This window comes from Hyperolius riggenbachi, chromosome 4, assembly GCF_040937935.1.
Source record: "Hyperolius riggenbachi isolate aHypRig1 chromosome 4, aHypRig1.pri, whole genome shotgun sequence".
In the NCBI taxonomy this organism is placed as follows: Eukaryota; Metazoa; Chordata; class Amphibia; order Anura; family Hyperoliidae; genus Hyperolius; species Hyperolius riggenbachi.
In genome coordinates this window covers 371,322,306-371,346,653 of record NC_090649.1, presented here as the reverse complement: position 1 = coordinate 371,346,653, position 24,348 = coordinate 371,322,306, and the positions used below count along the sequence as shown (strand labels likewise).

Below are 24,348 nucleotides of genomic sequence, written 5' to 3'. Positions count from 1 at the left end.
ACAATTGGAATCAGAGTGGATTTTCCGTATTGATACGTTGGCCCCAAAAGGTTTGAATGAGGACTTTGCTTTGGCAAGCTTCCTGTAGCCCTCATACAGCATTTACTTGCATCTTGTACTCCTGTACATACTTTTCTCCCCCATGTAACATAAACCGATTCATTTAACATGACAGTTGCATTGTACATGTATTGCTGAATCTGTATCCTCAGGACTTTGCTCCTATTCTATCACAGTGTTGTGGTCTTTCGACTGGACTCCTCTATTCCCTTCCCCTCCCCTCCTCTATGTACAGAAACATATGTATGTCTATCCACATTATGATGCTAGCCCACTGTGGACCCAAATTTGCACTCAATGGAGAGATATACTGTCACTAACAAGGATACTTGCTGATTATGGGTCTATGAGCCCTTTACTCAACCAATGTGGAGATATGCAACGATATGGTTGCATCCACAGTGGTAGGAATATGCATGAGTATTGCGCATTGCTGTTTAGATTGTGCATTCACATTGCAGGGAGATTTTCCCACAGCTATACTAATAAAGGTACATGAGACGATGTGGTCGCACAACAAGCATGCATACGCATGCTGCTACACTCCACCTGTAGTGCACCCACAGGGTATGTGTAGTCCTAGCGATCTAAACGAGGCGCACATTTGTACACAATATGCCACATCCAATTTGTAGCATTAGCCTGATTAGGGGCAAAAGCTTCTCATTACCATGGTAATCGCCATAGCGGGCCGCATACATATGTACGCATTGAACCCGACCGTGTGTACGCGTTGCCGAGATAACGTAGAAGTGACGCCACATGGAATCGGCAGTTCAGCAGCAGTACGTGACAGCCACTAACAGGTGAGGCTACTGGCAATACAGTGTTGTGTAGCCAGTGCCATGTGAATTATACAGGGTGCAGGTTTGGACTAAAAGTACAATGTGGTCGCATCCACAGTGGTGGGAATATGCATGAGTATTGCGCTTTGCTGTTTATGTTGTGCATTCACATCGCAGGGAGAGATTTCTCCACAGTTATATAAACACAGGTACATGAAACGATGTGGTCGCACAACATGCATAGATATGCATGTTTAGGGCCAGAGTAATATTACTACACTCCATCTGTAGTGCGCCCACAGGGCGTGTGTAGTCATGGCGATCTAAATGAGGCGCACATTTGTACATACTCAGCCACATCCAATTGGTAGCATTAGCCTGATCACGGGCAAAAGCTTCTCATTACCATGCAACCGCCATAGCGGGCCGCATACTTTTGTACGCATTGAACCCGACCGTGTGTACGTGTTGCCGAGGCAACGTGGAAGTGACGTCACATGGAGTCGGAAGTTCAGCAGCGGTACGTGACGCCCGCTAACAGCTGAGACTACTGGCGTTTAAGCACATACAGCAGTGTGTAGCCAGCACCAATTGAATTATACATGGCACAGGTTTGGACTAAAAGCCAGCCAGCACACTCAGTTAACATCCCTGTATGAGCTAATGGGTATGGGCGGAGATGACCCTGGAAAGGGTAGGTCAGTCCCAGCCTCCACAACATATTTAAACCCATTGTATAGATAGGCACTTCAGCTCTGACTTGAGCCGTGTGATTCTGGAGGATACTTTGGTGGTGGTTGGGGGTTCTCTATTTATTATTTTTGCACTTTATCTTGCTCCTGACGAAATCTGTTTAAGATGAAACATGTCGAGCACTGTATATATGTATTGCACTCCCTAATCCTTGTACTATTCCCGTGGCTTGTTTTCAGCAATTGTGTGAGGGAGACCTGCAGCGACTCTGTAGATGCAAAGAGCTGCCATATTTGAGCAATCTAGACAGCTTTTTTGCATATCTATTGCACTTGCATAAGCCACTGCAGGGTGGTTCAATTGTACATCCCACACAATACTGTTTTGATTTTATAAAAGAAATAGTGCTGTGCAACCAAAGTTTTCAGGGTTAGCCACACCCCACAGCTTGTGCGCTCAGACCAGCTAACTGTTCGCACATTCTGACAGTGAACTGTGGGGGGGATAGGCAAAGACACCCGCTTTGGTCTGCAATCTATGCACCAACATATATTTTAAAGCCTATAAGTATTGCAAATAAAGGATGTAGTAGTCTTTTAGTAGACCTGTGACAAAGTGGTTTGAACTACGACACCACTCGAGTACATTTGTAGGAACCTTGAGTCAGATCTTGACTCCCGTGTTGCACATCTCCCATGTCAAAGGCAGAGCCCTTAACCAGTACACTATCCAGCCACCACCAGATAGTGACAGGCACCCCCCAGGTTAGATAGTGACAGGCACCCCCCAGGTTAGATAGTGACATGGACCCCCCAGGTTAGATAGTGACATGGACCCCCCAGGTTAGATAGTGACATGGACCCCCCAGGTTAGATAGTAACAGGAACCCCCCAGGTTAGATAGTAACAGGGACCCCCCAGGTTAGATAGTAACAGGGACCCCCCAGGTTAGATAGTGACAGGGACCCCACAGGTTAGATAGTGACAGGCACCCCCCAGGTTAGATAGTGACAGGGACCCCCCCCAGGTTAGATAGTGACAGGGACCCCCCCAGGTTAGATAGTGACAGGGACCACAGGTTAGATAGTGACAGGGACCACAGGTTAGATAGTGACAGGGTCCCCCAGGTTAGATAGTGACAGGTACCCCCCAGCTCAGATAGTGACAGGTGCCCTTCACTCACCAGCAGCACAGCTTCAGACCTCAGTATCAGCCGGCGACCAGTTAGAGCGGGCGCACTGATCTTGGTGAACACCACGCTGTATATGCGGAAGTGAGGACCTAACGCCCGCATAGTGGTCGCCGGCTGGTCGGAGGTCTGAAGCTGGGCTGCTCCTGCCTGGCAGCGGGGACGGCCGTGAGGGGGGGGGGGGGGGCAGGGGGGGGGAGTGTAAACTCCCCAATTTGCCCAACGTGCTGCTGCGGACGCCCATGGCGGCAACACAGGGCAGCGGCAGGGGTGGCAACACAGGACTCCGGGTGTCACCCCCTACCCTGAAGACACCCGGGGCGGGCCGGCCCTGCCGCTTGATGGTAGGAACGCCACTGGATTGTGAGCCCCTCCGAGGCACAGTTAAGTGACAAGGCAATAATCTATGCAGAGCTGCATTAGATGTCAGCACTATATAAATACATCTTGGTATATAATTACAGAAAACAGCCTGCCAATGCTGATCAGCCGTTGGCAGGCTGATCACTGTGCCGCACTGTGCCTTGTGCGAGCTCCCGTCAAACCTCGCTCCTCGGCGAGGAACAACAGAGCCACAATACATGGAGAATCAACAGAGCCACAATGCTGCCGCCATATGGCATTAGGTGGTCACAGAGAGGTTAAAGGATACCTGAAGTGAAATAAAAAAATAACAAATAGATATTCACCTCCACTGGATTGGTGGGGTTGAGGATGATGGGGGAAGCAAGCTTCTGGACTATCCAGATGTTTCCCCTTACTAAGTTATCTATTTTTATAATCTGCTTTTGTTTATAATCCTTTTAAATGATGAACAGATCGTAAGTCAAATAAGTAGTTTCTAACCTCAGTCTTCTGATAGTTTGCATCCACAAATGTACACCATTGATCATAGTAGGGGTTACTCAGTTTCTGTCTGCCATGCATCCACCTTCACTTGTAAAACCTGTTTGTACTTACATAACTCATCTAGCTTCTAAGATTGATTTAAAGAGACTCTGAAAAATCCTGTTTTTATTTTAAAAATGTGTTTAACATTACTGTCCCACCTAAACCGGCACATCCCCGTTGCTGTAATCTAACTAAATCCCCCCAAACTCCCCGGGGGGGCAATCCGGGCAGCACTTCCATGAGAGGCAGAGCTATGAGCCAGGTGTAGCCCCCAGGCCCCCCTAAAGTGGGCCTCAATATAGGTAGCTAACAAAAATGGGTGTGGCTATAACCTGCGGCGCTAAGCGAGCGTGGCCATGACCGGATAAGGGTGGAGCTAACTAATTTAAAGTGAACCCGGGATGAGAGTGATATGGAAGCTGCCATATTTATTTCCTTTTAAACAATAGGCAGCCCTGCTGATCTATTTAGTTGCAGTCGAGCTGAATTACACCAGAAACAAGCATGCAGCTAATCTTGTCAGTTCTGACAATATTGTCAGAAACCCATGACCTGCTGCATGCTTGTTCAGGGTCTATGGTCGAAAGAATTAGAGGCAAAGGACCAGCAAGGCAGCCAGGCAACTAGTATTGCTTAAAAGGAGATAAATATGGCAGCCTCAATATTATTCTCACCTCGGGACAGTGTGCCCAAGTTTTGGTGAGCCTTTCCCCAGAAAATTCACATAATTGTGCAGGTTTTCTCAAGAAAATACACGTAATGTGAGCAGATTTGACCAGAAATTACGTTTAATCATGTCGGCAGATTTGACCAAAAAACACGTTAAATCATGTCGGTAGATTTGACCAGAAAATACGTTAAATCACGTGGCAGATTTGACCAAAAAACACGTTTAATCATGTCGGCAGATTTGCCCAGAAAATACGTGCAATCATGTCGGCAGATTTGCCCAGAAAATACATGCAATCATGTGGAAGATTTGACCAGAAAATACATGCATTCATGTGGCAGACCTGACCAGAAAATACATACAATCATGTGAAAGATTTGACTAGAAAATACATGCAATCATGTGGTCGACCTGGCCAGAACAGTCGATACACCTGCTAATATAATTTAAAAAAAGAATTACTCACCTGAAGCAGCAGCAGACCTCCTGTCTCGGCCTCCGTCCGTCACGCAGCTCCCACGATCCTTTGCAGCCAGCCAGCAACTGAAACTCCCACGCTGAGAGCAGGGCTACGGAAAAATGGCGCCCGAAGCCCTGCACTGCAGACTAAGGGCCTGTTCAGACTATGCGCGTTCCTAGACGTTTTCAGGGAACACGTACGGGTACCAAAAACGCATAGGAACGGCTCCTAATGCTTTTGAATGGGCTAGTTCACATGTATGCGTATGAGACGCATACGTTTCTCATCCGCATTGCTGCACGCAGTTCTGTGCGTCACGCATAGAAACGGACGCAATGAAAGTCTATGGACGCGTATCAAAAACGCGTACTATTGCGTTTTTAGCGTCCGTTTTCCTCTGCGGTTCCCATAATTTTTTTTTTTCCCCTGGGTCACGTGTGTGTGCAAAACGCAATAGAATACGCATTAGAACGCAAGAAAAACGCATGCGTTTTTCAACTTGCGTTTCTTTGATTTTAAACGCATTCTTCATACGCAGATAGTCTGAACAGGCCCGTCAGTGAACTGACACAGCGTCTATTAGACGCTGAAAGTCAGTTCACGCTGGGAGGTGCTTAGAGAATTTTAGGGGGTGCTTTAGCAGCCAAAGCACCCCCCTGGCACTGCCACTGCCCCAGTATAGCTAGTATAGTTGCCCCCAGAATTGCTAGAATAGTTGCCCCCAGAATTGCTAGAATAGTTGCCCCCAGTATAGCTAGTATAGTTGCCCCCAGTATAGCTAGTATAGTTGCCCCCAGTATAGCTAGTATAGTTGCCCCCAGTATAGCTAGTATAGTTGCCCCCAGTATAGCTAGTATAGTTGCCCCCAGTATAGGTAGTATAGTTGCCCCCAGTATAGGTAGTATAGTTGCCCCCAGTATAGGTAGTATAGTTGCCCCCAGTATAGGTAATATAGTTGCCCCCAGTGTAGGTAATATAGTTACTCCCAGAATAGCAAGTATAGTTGCCCCCAGTGTAGGTAATATAGTTGCCCCAGTATAGCTAGTATAGTTGCCCTCAGTATAGTTGCCCCCAGAATAGGTAGAATAGGACTTACTCACCCGCTCCTGCCGATGGCGCACAGCGTCATTCTCACGTGACGCTGGTCTCCGACTTCTCTGTCGCTCACTGTGCTTCCGCCAATCAGGAAGCACAGTGAGCGGTGGAGAAGGCGGAGACCAGCGTCACGTGACGATGACGCTGTGCACCATCGCCTGGAACGCAGGAAGTAGGTAAGTCCTCTCCGCCCGCTCCTGCTAATTAGGAGGGGGAAGCGCCAGAAGGAGGGGACCCAGGTGAGGGAGGTGGGGGGTCCGGCCCCCCTCCCCGCCGCTTTCCCCGCCACCCCTCCTTTCCGTGTTGCTTCCCCCTCCTGTCCTGCACAGGCCTCTGTGGGAGGCCTTGATGACACCCCCTGGGACGCCTGACACCCGGAGCGGGGCGCCCCTTGCCGCCCTATGGTTGGAACGCCACTGCCCAGGGTCGGACTGGGACACCAAGGGTCCACCAAGGAAGTTTCAGCCTGGGGCCCGCCCCCTCTCCTCCCCCCCCCCCCCCATTTTGGGCTCACATACACATGTACTCTAGAAATTTTGCATGACTTTATGGTAGGGAATAGATTTTGAGCAATTCTGAGGACAGTCTCCAATAGGGATATGTCTAAATGCGGCGCGCGCAGCGAAACTAAATGGGTGTCACCACGCACTGGAACATCGGCGTGGTCATGATGAGTCATGGGCAGACTTAAAAAAAAAAATACAAAATAAGTAGCGGTGTTATTCAGAGATTAGGTCTGACCACTGACCAGATACATTTTAGATAAAATATTCAAGTAGTTACATGCCTCATGATAATTCATAAAGTAGTCAAATGGCAGCAGATACCCCCACAAAATGCAATCAGGTTGACGGCAGATACCCCCACAAAATGCAATCAGGTTGGCGGCAGATACCCCCACAAAATGCAATCAGGTTGGCGGCAGATACCTCCACACAATGCAATCAGGTTGGCTGCAGATACCCCCACACAATGCAATCAGGTTGGCTGCAGATACCCCCACAAAATGCAATCAGGTTGGCTGCAGATACCCCCACACAATGCAATCAGGTTGGCTGCAGATACCCCCACACAATGCAATCAGGTTGGCTGCAGATACCCCCACACAATGCAATCAGGTTGTCTGCAGATACCCCCACAAAATGCAATCAGGTTGGCTGCAGATACCCCCACAAAATGCAATCAGGTTGGCTGCAGATACCCCCACAAAATGCAATCAGGTTGGCTGCAGATACCCCCACACAATGCAATCAGGTTGGTGGCAGATACCCCCACAAAATGCAATCAGGTTGGCTGCAGATACCCCCACAAAATGCAAACAGGTTGGCTGCAGATACCCCCACAAAATGCAAACAGGTTGGCTGCAGATACCCCCACAAAATACAAACAGGTTGGCTGCAGATTCCCCCACAAAATGCAAACAGGTTGGCTGCAGATACCCCCACAAAATGCAAACACGTTGGCTGCAGATACTCCCACAAAATGCAAACAGGTTGGCTGCAGATACTCCCACAAAATGCAATCAGGTTGGCTGCAGATACCCCCACAAAATGCAATCAGGTTGGCTGCAGATACCCCCACAAAATGCAATCAGGTTGGCTGTAGATACCCCCATACAATGCAATTCAGGTTGGTGGCAGATACCCCCACAAAATGCAAGTGACCCCCCAGCTTGGAAGGGGTGTCAGCGGGCACAGATCAGCGGGGAAGCCTCCCCCCTCCCTCACCTAGGGGCCCCCCCTTCCACGCATCCCCCTCCTCCAGAAGTGCAGCCAGCAGCGAGCGGAGAATAGCTTACCGAGCTTCAGATGATGCTAGCTCCGCATGCTGCTGCTGCTGCCCTGCTGGTCTCCGTCTCCTGTAGTGACGCTGTCCAATCACGCTCTCGCAAGTACTACGAGAGTGTGATTGGACAGCGTCACTACAGGAGACGGAGACCAGCAGGGCAGCAGCAGCGGCATGAGGAGCGGAGCTGGCATCATCTGAAGCTCTGTAGCTATTCTCCGCTCGCTGCTGGCTGCACTTCTGGAGGAGGGGTGTGTGCGGAAGGGGGGGCCCCTAGGTGAGGGGGGGAGGCTTCCCCCCCTCCCCACCGCTCTGTGCCCAATTTCCCCCCTTCCAAGCTGTGCCCCCCTCCCTCTTAGCTCTGGGGCCCCCAGGAGACAGGGCAGTCGGGGCCCACCGATGGGACCATCGGTGGTTCGGTGGCTCAGTCCGAGCCTGCCACTGCCTGTCACTATCAGGAACCTGCATGTGGTTTAGCTAAGCGTCGACTTCTCCACTTAGTTACTCTGTACAGTTATGCATTTCATAAGCTGGGGATAGGTAGTGGATGCTAGGCTCCCTGGGGTAAGCAGCATTTCCAGGTGCAGAGACCAGTCTAGTTGCTTTCTTCAAACAGTGGTGCTACAACTATATGCATAGGTGCATTATGTGCTTTAAGAAACACAAAACGTAGCCGAGTCTCGGCACTTAGTAGTATATTGCATATACAATTCTCACAATGAGCTGAAAAAGCCTTGTGCTTTGTTAGTCACACACGCTAATGTCACTTTTTAAACTAACCTTTTGCTCCAACAGACTTCCTGTCTGGTCCCCAGGCTACAGAGCACTGTCTGTTAGCAAGACTCAGCTATTTAACAGAATCCACCTGGATGCTAATCACTGACAGAGACAGGTGGATTCCTGGAGTGGATCACAGTCCCCAGGAATGTAAATGAGAGAAATCTGGGTGACATGTATGTTCCTGACAGGACTTTTCCAGACGCTCTGTTAAGGTGGCCACTCAAAATACAATTCGGCTAACAATCATTTTTTTCTAATCATTCATAAGAACAATCGGAAATTATATAACATTTTAGTGCATTAGCGATCTACAGTCATTAAGATGCATATAATCACTCAATCCCAATCACAGGTCCAACAATGGTCCAGCAAAGTCCTCCACACTTCAGATGATGTGGCCAATAATAATTCTCATAAGGAAGGAGAAAAACAACATAAAAGGACATATAGTGAAGTCCTATTTAACATTACTCATTTATACACAATAAGTCCTAAGAACTTCCGTGTTGGTGCCTTTCAGTGCATACCACACAATTCCTCCACCGGTGTATACAAACAATTGCGCTCACCAGAAAGTATTGCTGTCCAATCACAGACAGCAATAATCGCTCATATATGCCCACATCAACGATCATTCAGCTCTGCTCTTCATTATTTCTTATTCCTCAGACTTCCCAGAATGATGTATGCGAGGGAATAAACACAAACAATATATTGTGTGACACCTTCAAGATGCAACGTATGAACCACCACTGTGAGGCGTGTTCTAGATTAAAAAAAACACCAATGTGCAGATATCCCCTTTAGTCCCAGCAACACCATGCAGGAGTGCTCACCAGATTCCCTTGCTGACCCCTCACAGACCAGCTAATACAGCATGTGCGCTCCGTTGGGTTTGGGCTGCCTTACTTGACTGATGCACCTTCAATAAGCTCAAAACATGGCCCACATAGCATAAAACTGTTTAATATCTCTTATAAATAAAATGAATTGCACTTACAGACAACCTTAAAAATGCGCATATTGTGTAAGAACAATCTCGTTCACAGCTCTTGGCGTCTCATCCCTCTCTGGCTGTAGCTCTTGACTCCTCAGGGGCTCATCACTGTGCACATATGAATAAAGATACATACAAGCTACACTTTGTTACAAACTTACCTTAGAGAGATTTCAGAGATTTGACCTGATTCTCTCTGCTTCATTGATCTGCATCTATTGCGTCCAAGCGTGCATCCAACGCAAAATCTGTTCTACAGCAGATACAGAAAAGTGACAGCGAACTTGATGCACTTGATGCAAGGGTTAGCGAATCCTGGCAAAGTTCGGCATCTGATGCTGAAAGTGACAGCAGTGAGGATTCGTCACTTGATGTCAGCGATGTGCGCACCTGGTGCGCAATTGATTGCAATGCGCCTCAAGCACTGCCCCCAAGATTCACATTCACTGGTTCACCAGGTTTGAAGGTGGAGGTGGAAGGCAACAAACCCTTGACGTACCTGAAATTGTTTCTGACAACCAACGTCATCGACAAAATCGATGAAAGCCTCATGGCATATAAGGGATGGCTCAGCTGGATACAATATTTTGCGTCTAAAAGGGCACGATTTGGGATAAAATCTTATCGTCTGTGTGAATTCACATCTGGATATATATGGAATGCTGTTGTCTACACAGGAAAGGGGACAACATTTAACGAGACTTTCGGCAGCTATGGTCTGGCCACGTCATCTGTTATGACACTCCTTGAGCCACTACTAAACCAGGGCTACTGTGTCACAACGGACAACTTTTATACCTCTCCAGAGCTAATTGAGGTCCTTGTGCATAACAGAACTGATTGCTATGGCACAGTTAGGCCTAACAGGCGTGACATGCCACTGTCATTTGGCACCAAAAACACCTGGAAAAATTGTGGCCTGGCAAAAAGGCAAAATTATGCCGCTGAGATGGCGGGACAAAAAAGACGTGTGTCTGATGAGCACCGTGCACAAGAGGTGGGAAAGAGGTCATAAAACCACAACTTGTGTTGGACTACAACAACACAAAGGGAGGTGTGGACAAATCTGACCAAGAGGCCACCTTCTACCTAGCGATGCGGAAGCAGCAAAGAACTCCTATGTGCTCTTCAAAATATATAGTGACCAGCCTGGGATTCATGCTGACTTTATTTGGAAAGTCGTGGAGTCCATATTTGCTAGACACCAAAGTTCATCCATAGTGGTGAGGAGACCTGGACATCATGGTGCTTGAGTGGTAAATCCAGAACGCCTGATTGCACGCCACTTTGTGGAATATGTCCTGCCGACAGAAAAAAAGGCAGCACCATCTCGGTTGTGCGTTGTTTGCTGCTCAAAGAGGGACAGCAGTGGCAAAAAAAATAAGAAATAAGACCAGGTTCCACTGTCCTGACTGTGACATGGGTCTTTGTGCAGTTCCATGTTTCAAGATTTATCATACCCAGGAGCTTTATTAGGTTTTTTTTATTTTGTATTTGCATTATTTTTTTCATGCAAAACTGTATGTCTTTTATTAGTATTATTTTTTCATGCAAAAAAAGTATGAGTTTATTTGCATTAGCCTTTCATGCTAAATTATCTGTGGGGATCATGTGCAGTCCCATGTTTCAAGATTTATCATACCCGGGAGCTTTATTAGCTTTTTTTTCTGATTTGTATTATTTTTCCATGCAAAAAAGTATGAGTTTATTTGCATTATCCTTTCATGCTAAATTACTGGGTTTATGATCTTGTTGTTTATTAATATGTCTGAACTTTATGTTGTGCATTATTAAAATGTAAGGGAGTTTATAACTATAACATTGAAAAAAAAAGTAGTTGCGTCGATTTATTTATTGCTAAAATTCTTAGCACTAGTTACAATTAGATATGAATAGGCTATTGCTATTTGTTAACAATTACAGGTCAAAGGTAAACAACAAATTTCCATCACAAAAATTGTACCGCTTTTAGGAAGTAATTCCAGCAGTAATCATACCGCCAAGGAGGTTAAATGATAAACAGGTTGAATCAATTATTTCTAACAGATCTGATCTGATCGTTTTTCTGATCAATTTTACCAAGAAGTGATCAGAAAATCAATCAGAAATTAGATCGGACCTGTCAGAAATAATCCTTTCGACGTGTCTATTGGACGGGAAATTTCATGGTGTGTACCATTCAAAAGTTTGGCAAGGGGGCCCATTTATATCTAGTTACGCCCCTGGGTGGGAGTGAGCATTCATCTGGTGGTTGCTAAGGATGAAGTGAGAAGCTATAAAAGCAGGTATTTTCCTATTTTTATTCTTACAAAACTGCACTACATTTACAAGACTTTTTTTAGTGTATATTTCTTACAAAAACAATGTTCTTTAAAATGCATAGAGAAATTGCCTGAACCAAAGCTGTAAGGGCCCATTTCCACTATCGCGAATTTGCATGCGTTTTTCGCATGCAAATTCGCATAGCAATACAAGTGAATGGGACTGTTTCCACTTGTCAGGATTCCTTTGCGTTTTTCTGTGCAGAAAAAAATCGCATGGCAGAGCCATCAGAATTCGCATATCGCATACCGCTATGCGAATCGCATACAATGTATTTAATAGGAAATTCGCATGAGGTTTGGGTATGCAAATTTTCATGCAAATTTGCATAGAAACAATGGAAAAGCACACCAGCACTGGCATTGTTAAATTCGCATACATCATCATCCATGCGTATTTTCATGCGAATTCGTATGAAAATTCGCATAGACCCGCATGCGAATTTTTACCACAGCGATTCGCACCGCACAAGTGGAAATGCAGCCTCAATGTAGTCATAAAATTGCAGTTTTTAGTGGTTTACTCTGAGCATACAGAAATTAAAAATAAAGTACTGTGTCACCACGCTGAGACTGTGATTGGTGAATGAGACTAGATCACTCATAAAGGATGAATAATGAGAATAAATGCATTACTCAATTGAACGTTATGCTCTGGAGGCAAACATTCCTAAAACATGAGCCTAGCAGAGTATGCAGTGGCTTCCTGTTCCATGTTTACAGACCATTGAAATGGCCTCATGTGTTTAAGTAGATCATTAATAAATACATATAATGCAGAAGATATGTGGGACATCTGTGTTGGTTCAGCAAACATCAAAAAAACTGTCTAACAAGCTTCAAAATACATTGATTAGCTAAATTAAATAATGGAAAAAAATCTGGATGCATTAGCTTGAGCAATCTGAACATTCTATAGCTGAATCCATCTATATTTTGCTGGCGATGTTGTCTAGACAGATGTATAGAAATTTTACTTTGACAGAAAGTGTTTTGTTTACATTCTCAAGGACGTTTCTGGCCTTTTGGTCACCCCGACAAGAAAACCTGTACCCCTCTCCCCCCACTTCCACCACCACTCTACCCTCCACCCCTACATAAACATTCACCAACACCCACACAGGTGCACTAAATGCTGCAATAAAAGTTTTTATGTACTTTTTGTTTGGATTGGGTCCATCAAATGCACTTCATGCCAAGTTCAGACATCTTTTCCCACACATAACAATGTCAGGTATCATGTTTCTCACAGATTGAATGCAGATAGATAACTGCCCCACAAACCAAATGCAGATGATGCACCCCCTTCCACAGGTCCACAGATCAAATGCAGATATCATGCCCCCACTGATCAAAGGTAGGCTGGGTAGCTCACACAGGGTTTTTTTGTTTGTTTTTTGCAATTTAATCATATAAAAAAATCACACATTTTAAAGTGGCCACACACCATACAGTAAAATTATCCCATTTTACAGCAATTCGATAAAAATGATTGGTTATTCTGAAAAATTGAAAGCTTTTTTTCATTTGTTCAAGAAATCAGATCGAATTCCCTGTTTTTCTTCAATAAATCAAGATCAGTGGTGTTAGATTTTTCTGACCAATTGTGAGGGATAGCGGAGACAACGCCACCGCGCGGGGCAACATGGCGGCGGTCTCCGCTTCCCAGCCGACAGGCTCCGCCGCTCATGCGGAGTTGCGGGCACAGATGGATGCGGACACCGCCGCCACCACTGGCAACACGGCGGCGGGTCCCGCAATGCGGCTAGTGGACTTTGGAATGCGGGCGCGCGTGGACTCGGGGCCTGGCCTCTCTGATGCACTGAGGCAGAGGGTCACACGCACGTGCGCAAGGAGGCAGGACTCTTATCTCCTACGTAGGACATCAGGAAGCTTCCTGATTGGTTGGGCTTCTGGGCGGATTAGCTGAGGGACTCTCAGCATATAAGGAGCTGGGCTTCAGTTGCTCCTTGCCTGCTGTCGTGAATACATTGCTGTGTTAGCGCTCAGACCTTAGCTCAGTGCCCTGGTGTTGATACTAAGGATTTCACACCTTAGTTAGGATTGTACTTTGATATTGTATCTGTGTTTTGACTTCGGCTATCCTTGACTACTCTCTCTCTCTACGCTATTGTACTTTTGCCTATCTGATCCTTGTTGCCGACCTCTGCCTGATTACCGATTACTCTTCTGCCTTCCGCTCCTGTACCGCTGCCGTCATTTCTGTTGCTGAACCCTTGCCTGTCTGACCTTTCTCCCTTCAGTGGAACGTCTCCCACTGGAGGGTTATCTCTGAGGCTTGCCTCTCCGAGACGGCTGTCCCAAGCAGACGATTACTGCTAGGGGCCGAGATTCCTCACTCTGCCTGGTTAGAGGATCTCACTCACGGGGTTCCCATTCAGAGGTAACCACACCTCTGAGGAATTGCCGTGTGGTGGATATTTCCACACTTCTGTGATATATTACTGTCTTTATTGTGTTCTTTTGCTGGGTGTCCAGAGGTTAGCAATATATCTGATTATCGGTGATACTGCAGATCATCAATAATCGGGTATATATCAGCATTCTTGGTGATACTGCAGATCGCCAATAATCAGATTCTCTCTGCGTGCTGACACCGATCGTTATACCAATTTTTCTGAACATTTAATGGTGTGTGGTAGATTGCCAATTAGTTGATATGCAGACCCAAGCAATTGTTTTGTCTGCAATAATTTTTTTTCATAACTGGGGATAATTTGCAGATATGTGTGTGGTACATTGGTCATATTTTTCAAATGTTACTATCAGTCAGAAAAATGGAATGTAATTCTTGAATTAAAAAGATATTTAAAACATGTTTAGTGTGTGGCCACCTTTAGGCTTTAGGTTCTCAATCTCAACATACATGGTAACCTTAAAGGTACTGTAGTTACTGTATATTCTGGCGTATAAGATTACTTTTTAACCCAGGAAAATCGTCTCAAAAGCCGTCTTATTCGCCGGGTGTTGTCTTATGCTGAAACTTCAGAGCCGGACTGGAGAATCTGCAGTTGCCACATACAGTGGGTGAGCTCAAAAATGTCTGCGGCTGCATCCCCACCGTATGCGGTGACCTTATGAAAGCAGCAAGGGTGGTGCTGTACAAGTATGGCAAAAGAAAATCCACTCACCTGGATTCCTGGAAAGAAATGACTTAACACGTTCCCGATGACGAGATGAAGGGGGCACCTCACTGGAAAGGTGTAAGTAAAGGGTGGAGCAAGCTGCAGACGTCCAGGACGCCCGGGGTATGGAAAAAAGAGATAGAATGGCGTTGTGCCCTGAAAAACTTGCCTCTGTCACCCGTCTGGCCCGCCTTTGTATCCTATTACCATACCTCCTTCTCTGCCTCTCAGATCTCACTCCCGAGAACTGCAGTGAAGTGGTCCAGATGTGCAGGTGCGAGATCTGTGAAGCAGAGAAGGAGATATTAGTATACAAGGGCGGGACAGACAGGTGAAAGAGGCATGTTTGCGCTACCGCTCTGATAGTCTTGGAAAAAAGGGATAGCTGACCATTCCAAGCAGGCTTTGTATATGTTACGGCCAAAACCAGAAATCGGCCAATTCTAGAATTGGCCGGCCGTTTCTAGAACTGGCCGATTTGACGTCGGCCAAAGTCCAAAATGCTGGGAATTTCTGACATTGGCCGGCCAGTTCTAGAAACGGCCAAGGTCAGTCGGCCAAAGCCCAAAACGCACAAATCCCAGAACATCCCTGGTCCTGTCCAGCACCATGAATGGCACTGGGAACTTCCTCTCTGCTCTGAAATACACACAACAGCATAATAAAAGCATTTCTTAGTTACAGCTGATGCAAATCCTGCAATAAATCTGCAGTGTGTCTACATCCTGCTTTCTTGGGAGCAGACATATTGTTAACATCCTGTGCTTTTAAATTAGCTGCTCTGCTGTGGCAGTCAGGTGACACAAGGAGAGCTCAAATTACAGTGGTGATTAGTTACAGATGAGGGGGGATGCATGGCTGGTGGGTGCTTTGCTGGGCGCTTTGCATGGTGAGGGGGGGTCTTTGCTGGGGGGCTGTGCACGGCTGTGGGTGCTTTGGTGTGCAGTTTGCATGGTCGGGGGGGGGGGGGCTTTGCATGGGTGGGGGGTCTTTGCTGTGCACTTTGCGTGGTGGGGGGCGCCTTTGCATGGCTGGGGGGGGGGGGCGCCTTTGCAGGGTGCGTTGCATGGCTGGGGGTGCTTTTCTGTGCACTTTGCATGGTCTGGGGAGGGGGGGGAGGTTTGCATGGCTGGGGGCAGGGGGGGGGGCTTTGCTGGGTGCTTTGCTGTGCACTTTGCATGGTGGGTGGGGGGCGGCTTTGCATGGCTGGGGGGGGGGGTCTTTGCTGGGTGATTTGCATGGTGGGTGGGGGGGTGGCTTTGCATGGCTGGGGGTGGGCTTTGCTGGGTGCCTTTTAAGCTGGGGGTGCTTTGCTGGGCTGGGGGAGCTTTTCTGGAGGCGATACTCAGACCTCCGATCAGGGCGACCAGAGAGGCGGAAAGAAGCAGAGCAGCTCACACGAGACCCGCCCGGACCCGTACATTTCAATGCGGAAGTGTTCAATGATGTCACTTCTGCATTGAAGTGTATGCTTCCTGCGGGTCGCGTGTGAGCTGCTCTGCCTCTCTCTGCTTACCCGGTCCGGTCGCCCTGATCTGAGGTCTATAACTGCAGGAACGGTGAGCGGGGCTTCCTGGCTGGCGGAGGGGAGAGGAGAGCAGCTGGCGGGGGAGCGGTGCGGGAAACTTCGTGACTTGGCCGGCCACGGTAAGTCACAACGCGTTCTGGCCGGCCAAAGTCCGAAATTCACGTCCGTTTTGTATATTGGCCGGATCAGCCGGCCACTTCGCGTTGTGACCGGCCAGAACCCGAAGTGGCCAGACTTCGGGTTCTGGCCGTAACATATACAACAACCAGCCAATTGCCGGTTGTTATAAATCACCTTTTGCTCCGGCACCGGCACCCCCTTAGAGGTGCACCTCACAGAATGTGAGCTGACTCGACTCTCCTCACAGCAAGCATTATAGGAGATAGACTTTCTTAGGCATCTTCAAGTTCCAAGTTGTTTATTCAGTAAACAGATATACAGACACAGTTCGTTACATCTTAGCAAAGCAGATTCTTGTGTTGCGTTCCAGCTTCGTGATTACCTTCCTGCTGAAGGCAATCAGGTCATCTTATGTCTATACTACGTTACATCTAGACTACCTATCTACAGCATATATTATATCAGATTACATAAATAAAGGAAAATAATTAGGGTTACAGTCAGTAGATAGAGAGCGTGAAAGTAAGAGTGCCCTCCGTTCGCAAAGCATGAACCTTAATACTGACCAGGAAAGAGTTAACTGTGTCATCATCTGAACCATCTATAATTGGTTCAGATCCTTTGTGATGTCATGATACACACCTACTCAATTAATATTCTATGAGCCCCCTTGTCCCAGTTGCAGGAATGTTCTGTTTTATAAATATGGCCTATGTTGATTGTTCCCGTAGTCTATCTGTCTGGGGCAGTGTAGGCCTAAGACCTTGGACTAGGAACATCTTCTCAATATCTGCGTGTATCATCTGCTTCAAGCAGACACTGAGATGCTTCTGCCTGCATCACGAGAAACTCTATTTAAAGGTATACTCTGCGAACAAGCCTTTTACCGTAAAACTCAGTCCAAATAACTGAGGCCTACTTAAATTATAACACCGGTAATGTACATTGCTATCCGTGATTGGTTGGTTGTTGTATACTGGGTACTACATACAGTACAGTACTAGTATCTGTATCTGTTTTTACAGCATATCACCAGTACATACAATACAGTATACAAATGTCCAAGCGTCAAGAGGGGTAGTCTTATAGGGCGAGTATATTCCAAAATGTATATTTTAACTGGAAAAGTTGGGGGTCATCTTATACCCTCAGTCGTCTTATACGCCGGAATATACAGTAGTTTAACTTGTAAAGGTCAATTTATTACAGTAAGTTTTGGGAATGCAAATCTTAAAATCTTATATAAATAGGCCCAGGGGTGTTGCTAGGATTGTGAGAGATCACTCAGAGTAAATGTGCATCGTGCTGTCACCACATTGCAATACATACCTGACTGCAGAGCCGGGACAAGGTCCTCCAGCACCCAAGGCTGAGACACCAAAGTGCCCCCCCCCCCATCCCTCTCACCCTAGCCGTCACGCACTGATTGCTATTAGAGTAAGAGGCGCCCCAGGGCCCCCAACCCCCCAAACACCTTAATCTCTGGTTATCTGGCTGCAGTCACTGCCATGTATCCCCTTTTCTTATTTCTCTTCTGCTTCAAACACAATAGGGGAATGATAGCTGAGTGAGTTGTGCGCCCAATCCTACACTGCGTCCTGAGGCTGGAGCCTCTCTTGCCTCTGCCTCGGCCTGGCCCCTGTTTCAGATTTTGACAGCTGGGAGGCAGGGGAGATAGTTCTAGCATGAGGCAGACAGTTTTGCCTCCTTTTCAGTGGCTGTGAGACAAGGGCAAGATAGGATACAGGGTGAAACTTGGAGGCAGAGACACACAGGAGACTGCAGTACAGCTGAGCAGTGTGTGCCTGTCACTGTACACACAGACCAGCAAAGCTGTCACCGTGCACAGAGCTGCAAAGTTTCCCCTGTTCACAGCACAGAGGTAAACATGCAGAAGTACTCACACTGTGTGGTGGTTTCCTGCACTTGAATCTCCGGCACTGTGCATCAGCTGTGATCTCTGGTCTGCTGCCCACCCCCACGTGATGCTGGGAGGAAAGCACAGTCCCAGCAGTTCCTGTTTTCTCTCGTTCTCCTGCCTTTGCAGTGCAGAGAAAAGAACTGCACCCCCAGTGGCTGGAAGGAGGTAGCGCCCAGGATATTAGCCATGCCTGCACGTGTGTGAAGACGCACATAAACAACGCTGTGGAAGAGGTAGTATGAATGCGGCAGGGGCTGACTGGACGGATCCAGAGCCAGATCTTCAACCAGGCACTGCAAGCTCCCGCTTAGGGCCCCATTGAGGTTCAAAGGGCCCTTGTCTGCATGTAATTTATTGTCCTTACATCATGCCTGCAGCTGCTGCGGCTAAGGGGCCCCAGGATGTAATTACGGACAGCAGAGCGTCTCTTTTATCTGCCTGCAGCAGTGGCTATCAGTTTCCTGAAGGCTGAGCGTCGGGTTACCATGGTGATGAGACGCTCTCTACTCCAGCCTGCCCCATGTGACTCTAGCCAGCGTGCTCACTGTGGCTGGGAGAGACTGTCTCAGTTCTGATGTGTGCACGCATGTTACTGTGCACTACAGTGAGGTCCCGGGCAGCGAGGATTAAAACCATCAGGTCTCCTTCCCTCCAGTCAGCAGCACATTCCTTTTTCTCCCTCCAGCTAATATAAAGGAGGGAGAGACGAGAGGCAGCTGAGTCTGCCCCATCCCTACAACAAACAAACACCCTGCAAGTAGCAGGAGAGATGGTTGCTCTCCACAATATAGCAATATAGTGCAGGCAGGGGCACTGGAGGAGGACACAGTGACAGCTAAGTCAGGAAGTCAGGACAGAAATCCTTCCAGCGTGCCCCATGCTGCAGAGGCTGTGTGACCTCCAACGGACCTCAGCTCAGCCCAGCCAGACAGGTAATAAAGTGCAGCAGATAAGCTGCACACACAGTAAAAATCAGTGGAGCTGCTCATTCTCATATTGTGTGTTTCCTGACAGAGCCTTCCTGTGTAATGGCCCATACTCACGAGGGACTTTTGTCGCCTCAACACGCGGCGCGCGCGTGTTGCGGCGACAGATCGCCCGTGAGTATGGGCCGCGCGCACCCCGAAATGTCGCCCGGAACGGGCGCGCAACCCGAACTGTCGCCCGTCGCTGATGTCGCCAGGCGATTGAAATGTTCAATCGCCTGGCGACAGTCGCCGCCGCAACTCCGCCGCAGCTGTCGCTAGTCCGCGTGAGTACGCGGACTAGCGACAGCAACCTCCATTGGGATACGCATAGCTTCCGGCGGGGGGAGGAGGAACGTCGGCGACAGCTTCCGTCGCGGCCGCTGGTCCCTCTTCCGCGTGTGTACGCGGAGGGACGTGGCGACGAGCTGTCGCCGGCCTGTCGCCCACACGCTCATGTGTGCTGGCGACAGGCTACTTTTGCTGCCCGTGAGTATGGGCCATTAGTCTGTGTTTGTAAATGGTGTATTTATCATATAAAGGTGACCATAAGTTAGATGATGATGTATCTGCAGATTGACCAAGAGACAGATCTCCCTATCATCGAATCTGATCCTATAGAGATCTGTCGCTGCCCATACACCGCAGACCGATTCCCTAGAGAGAGATTTTAGTATGAAATGTATTGGGAATCAGCATTGTGATGCCACCTCCATCGTTGCCCCAATAATGTGAATGTGCCCCCCTGCAATTAATACTGTACCTGTCCTCTGTGTTCCGCCACGGTACATTCATCTTCTGCATTGCGGACGGTCTTACACACATGCTTTGTTGTACTTCCATGGGTGGGAGTGCTCTGCACATGCGCAGTTACAAGCCTTGAGGAACTGTATAGGTGCCGAACACTCCTGGTCACAGGAAGGACATGCAAGGCCAGGGCTGTGCATGTGCAGTAGTCCCCAACTACTGGGGTGGAAAGCAGGGGAACAGATGGGACTGGACACACAATAAGGGAGCCCATGGTCTACAGTGGGCTGGAAGAAGCCCCAGGTGAGTAGAAATGTTTGTGTACAACTTGCCTTATGTATCAGTGCATGTTTGACTTGTGTATGTAGACAACTATGTAAGAGGTTTTGCTGGGATTGTGAATTGGTTTGTTTGTCTCACGCCTTGTGTAAATAGGTAGTGCATTTTTTTTGAATTGCCTGCATTTGTCTATTGGGGCACATGGTGCCTGCGTCCATCTATTGGGGACACGCGGTGACTGCATTTTTCTATTGGGGACACATTTTGGCTGCTTTTGTCGATTTGCACGCATAGTAACTGTATTTGCCAACTGGGGCACATGGTGGCTGCATTTGTCGATTGGCAGCACACAGTGTGGAGGCCCAGATCTGCTACTTTGCTTAGGGCCCCATTTGGCCTTAATCCGGCTCTGGACGGATCGGAGGAGGGCAGGAGAAGGAGCCTGTGGCCAGAGTCCTGCGTCCAGTTGCTAGAGAAACAGTTTGGGGCACTGCCGTGGTCTTTACCAGTGAACAAACATGTTCGAGGCACCATGCAAACAGATCCGGGGGCGGGGCCCAAGATCTATCCCCCTAGCGATGCGCCTGAATAGGCCTGAATAAGTACTCTCATTTTTTGTGAATTAAAAGCATGAGGGAATGTTTGAAAATCATGTATACCTAAAACATTCAAAATGTCTTGCTTATACTAAAACACTAAAACATTGAATATTTCTAATGAACATATATTTGTCAAATATATTTGTAATATTTGTAATTTGTTATGTTATTCACAATAAGGGGTACTTGCCAAACACCATCTTTCAAGCAGGAGACATGTATAATAATAACAGGAAACACTGCTTTAGACTAGGCATAGCCAGTTGAAGCTGCCCATTCAGGAAACAATATTTAATCATATAATATAATAATCTGATTTGAATTGTGGGTTCTAAAGTAACGGGAAGGTAATTTATGATTGTTCGCAATATAAACCGAACGTTCTATCCTTAGATACAATTGCAAAATCCAACCTTCTGATTTTCTATTCCAATCAACCACAGAATCGATTTTCTGCACATACTGTATGATTTTCTGTACAGTTAGATCGAAAAAATCTGACTGAGGCCCCCTGCAGACTGCAAATCCGATTTGCGATTCTAAATTTACGATTCCAATTTTCCCTGGATGCTTTTAAAAGAAAAACGCAGAAAAAACACAGCATGCAGTAACGATTAAAAATCACAAATCGGAATCGCATGTAAAATCACATAAAAATTGCAAATTGGAATCAGAATCGCATGTAGTGTGCAAGAGGCCTGAAATATCAGATCTGAGGAAAATATTGTAACATTAATGGGCACCTTTACACTAGCGATAGCTGCAGCTGGATCAGGACCTCTGTATGCAAGAGTCCATGGATACTCATTCCCCTACATGTCATGATAATTCTGTATATTTAGTGAGTCCTGTTTTTTTGCTGGGGATTTCCTGGCTATTTACATTATTTATAACAAATGTGAATCAAGGGCAGATGAAGGAGAGCAGTGACAGAATGTCAAACAATAGATATTTGTTCAAATGTACATGCTAGGCAATTGGCAGAGAGGAGTGACAGCTGAGCAATGAGCCATCAGAATCAGAGCAGTAGCCTGACACCATTGCTGGACTATATTACAGCTATTACTTCATTATTTCATTTCAACCATTACTTTGGAACCTGGTTGTTTTTCATATAGTGCTTTTTGACCTCTTTGAGCTTCAGTCACTGGCACCAGTCCTTCAACAGGCCAGCCACTTGGGGAGGCTTATACCTCACGAGACACCACACGCCTGTCAAATCAAAGTCTGCTTATATCTATTCTCTAGCTTTTGCTAGCACAGTCACCATCCAAGCCATAAACATTTCTGGACCCTATACTGAAAATACTGGTGTAATGGTTAAGGGCTCTGCCTCTGACATAGGAGACCTGGGTTCGAATATCGTCTCTGCCTGTTCAGTAAGCCCGCACCTATTCAGTAGGAGACCTTAGGCAAGTCTCCCTAACACTGCTACTGCCTATAAAGCGCGTATTAGTGGCTGCAGCTCTGGCGCTTTGAGTCCGCCAGGAGAAAAGCGCGATATAAATGTTATTTGTCTTGTCTTGTCTAGTCATTACACTCCTTTACTAAATGTCTAATGTGTCTAAGCTTTCCAGACACCCCCTCCGACCATAATATTTTTACAGATTTTTTTCTTCAGCATCCTCAAAGCATGCATTAGCTTTTCATTATCCTCACAATTTGCATTTACGATCAGTGAAGATGTTTACCTGCATCTTCAGCAACTGAACAGTGGATTGAAATGGGGTAAGAGGGTGAAAGACCATAGGAAGAAAGCTGTTACTGCAGCTCTAAGGACTCTGGACCAAGTAAAGCAATATCTCTGTTATCCTCCATACATGGGTGGCGCTACACTGGGGCACACTGGGGCACTGCCCCCCCCCCCGGTAATTACTGTTACTGTGCCCCCTCCCCCCCCCCCCCCCCCCCCAGTAGCATACAGTTAATTGATTCCAGGATCCAACAGCATACAATAAACAGGATAGAGGTCTATTAAAAAAAAATTCTCCGAGTTTGAGTCCATGTTGGCTGGAATCATTTGTTTGTGATCTATCCACACAGCATACCTCCCAACATTTTGAGATAGGAAAAAGGGACACTTAAGTCACACCCCTGCCACACCCCTAATCACACCCTCAACACACCCCTAATCACGCAAACCATAAACATTTTATAAGAAAAATATGTGGTTTTATAATTCAGACCACACTGGTCCTTTCTATCCTAGTTGTTTTCCCTTTATATTAACACATGGAAATAAGAAATATATCAATTTAAAGGATGGGAATAAAGTTTAGAGACAATTTGACACATTTTTTCAGTAGAAAAATACATATATTTACACAGATCTGTACATCAGTCCTGAAAGAGGGACAAATGAGGAGGAAAGAGGGACAGTGGGACATGGGTCCCAACAGAGGCGGCTCTAGAGACCAGCTGATAAGCTAATTGCCTAGAGCAGATTTATGGCAGGGCGCTTTGAGGGGAAAAAAAAGTTTATTTTTCCTGTCCTTAGAGACTGAAAACTTAGGGAACTGAGATAAAAAGTTCTACTGAAAGCCTCTACTGCTCAGCCTCAAATAAGGAATCTACAAACCTTTTGTCTACAACACTTTGTATGGCATTCCCTAATGTTAGTGTTATCTCTGGATCTATAGTATGTCTGTGTGACTCCTATCCTACCCGCCCCTCCTTATGACTTGAAAAGTAGAGGAGGATGGTGTCTTTGTGTGCATTCCAAACGGACTAGCCAGGAGGAAGGAGGGAGATTTCCCACCAGGCTGCTGGTACAGTGTATAAGGCAATGTGAAGCACTAGGCTGGTTGAGGGAAATAAATGTACAATTTGATGGCAAGCTGGTAAATGTACACAGCATGATGCAGCAGAGAGGCTTGCCTCCTACAGTGTCCTTAGAAAAAAACTCTGTCTGCTCTCTCATCATTGTAACGACTGCATGTGGTCAGCTAGATAAGGTATTACACAGGTTGAAAAGATTTAGACTGTCCCTAGACTCCAGGAGGGCTGCTTTCTGACTTTTGTGAGAGACTGGCAGGACAAGAGTCACATTACAGGCAAGTCACCTCTGTGTTATGTGGCTGCAATACAGATAAGATCTCTGCTCCATGTCAGGCTATTCTCAGTCTCTCTCCACTCCTCCTCTCTCCCTCATTCACCTTTGTTTCCCCCCTTCCCCTAGTGCTGGCTGTCTTTTCCTCCTCTCTCTGGATAGTGTAATTTATAAGGGCTCTGCACAGGCACAGGCAACCTGGGTTCAAATCTCTGCTTCTTTCTGCTCAGTAAGCCAGCACCTTTTCAGTAGGAGACCTTGGGCAAGAC

General features: G+C 47.0%; 1 protein-coding gene across 1 annotated transcript in view; it reads right to left on the bottom strand.

Moving 5' to 3' along the window:
* The window catches only part of LOC137504817 (uncharacterized), a 95,348-nt gene that overhangs the window by 24,104 nt on the left and 46,896 nt on the right, over nt 1-24,348 (bottom strand). The window contains exon 2 of the mRNA XM_068233408.1: nt 18,424-18,554. Coding sequence (XP_068089509.1) covers nt 18,424-18,554 — 131 coding nt within the window. The remainder of the gene's footprint in view (nt 1-18,423; nt 18,555-24,348) is intronic.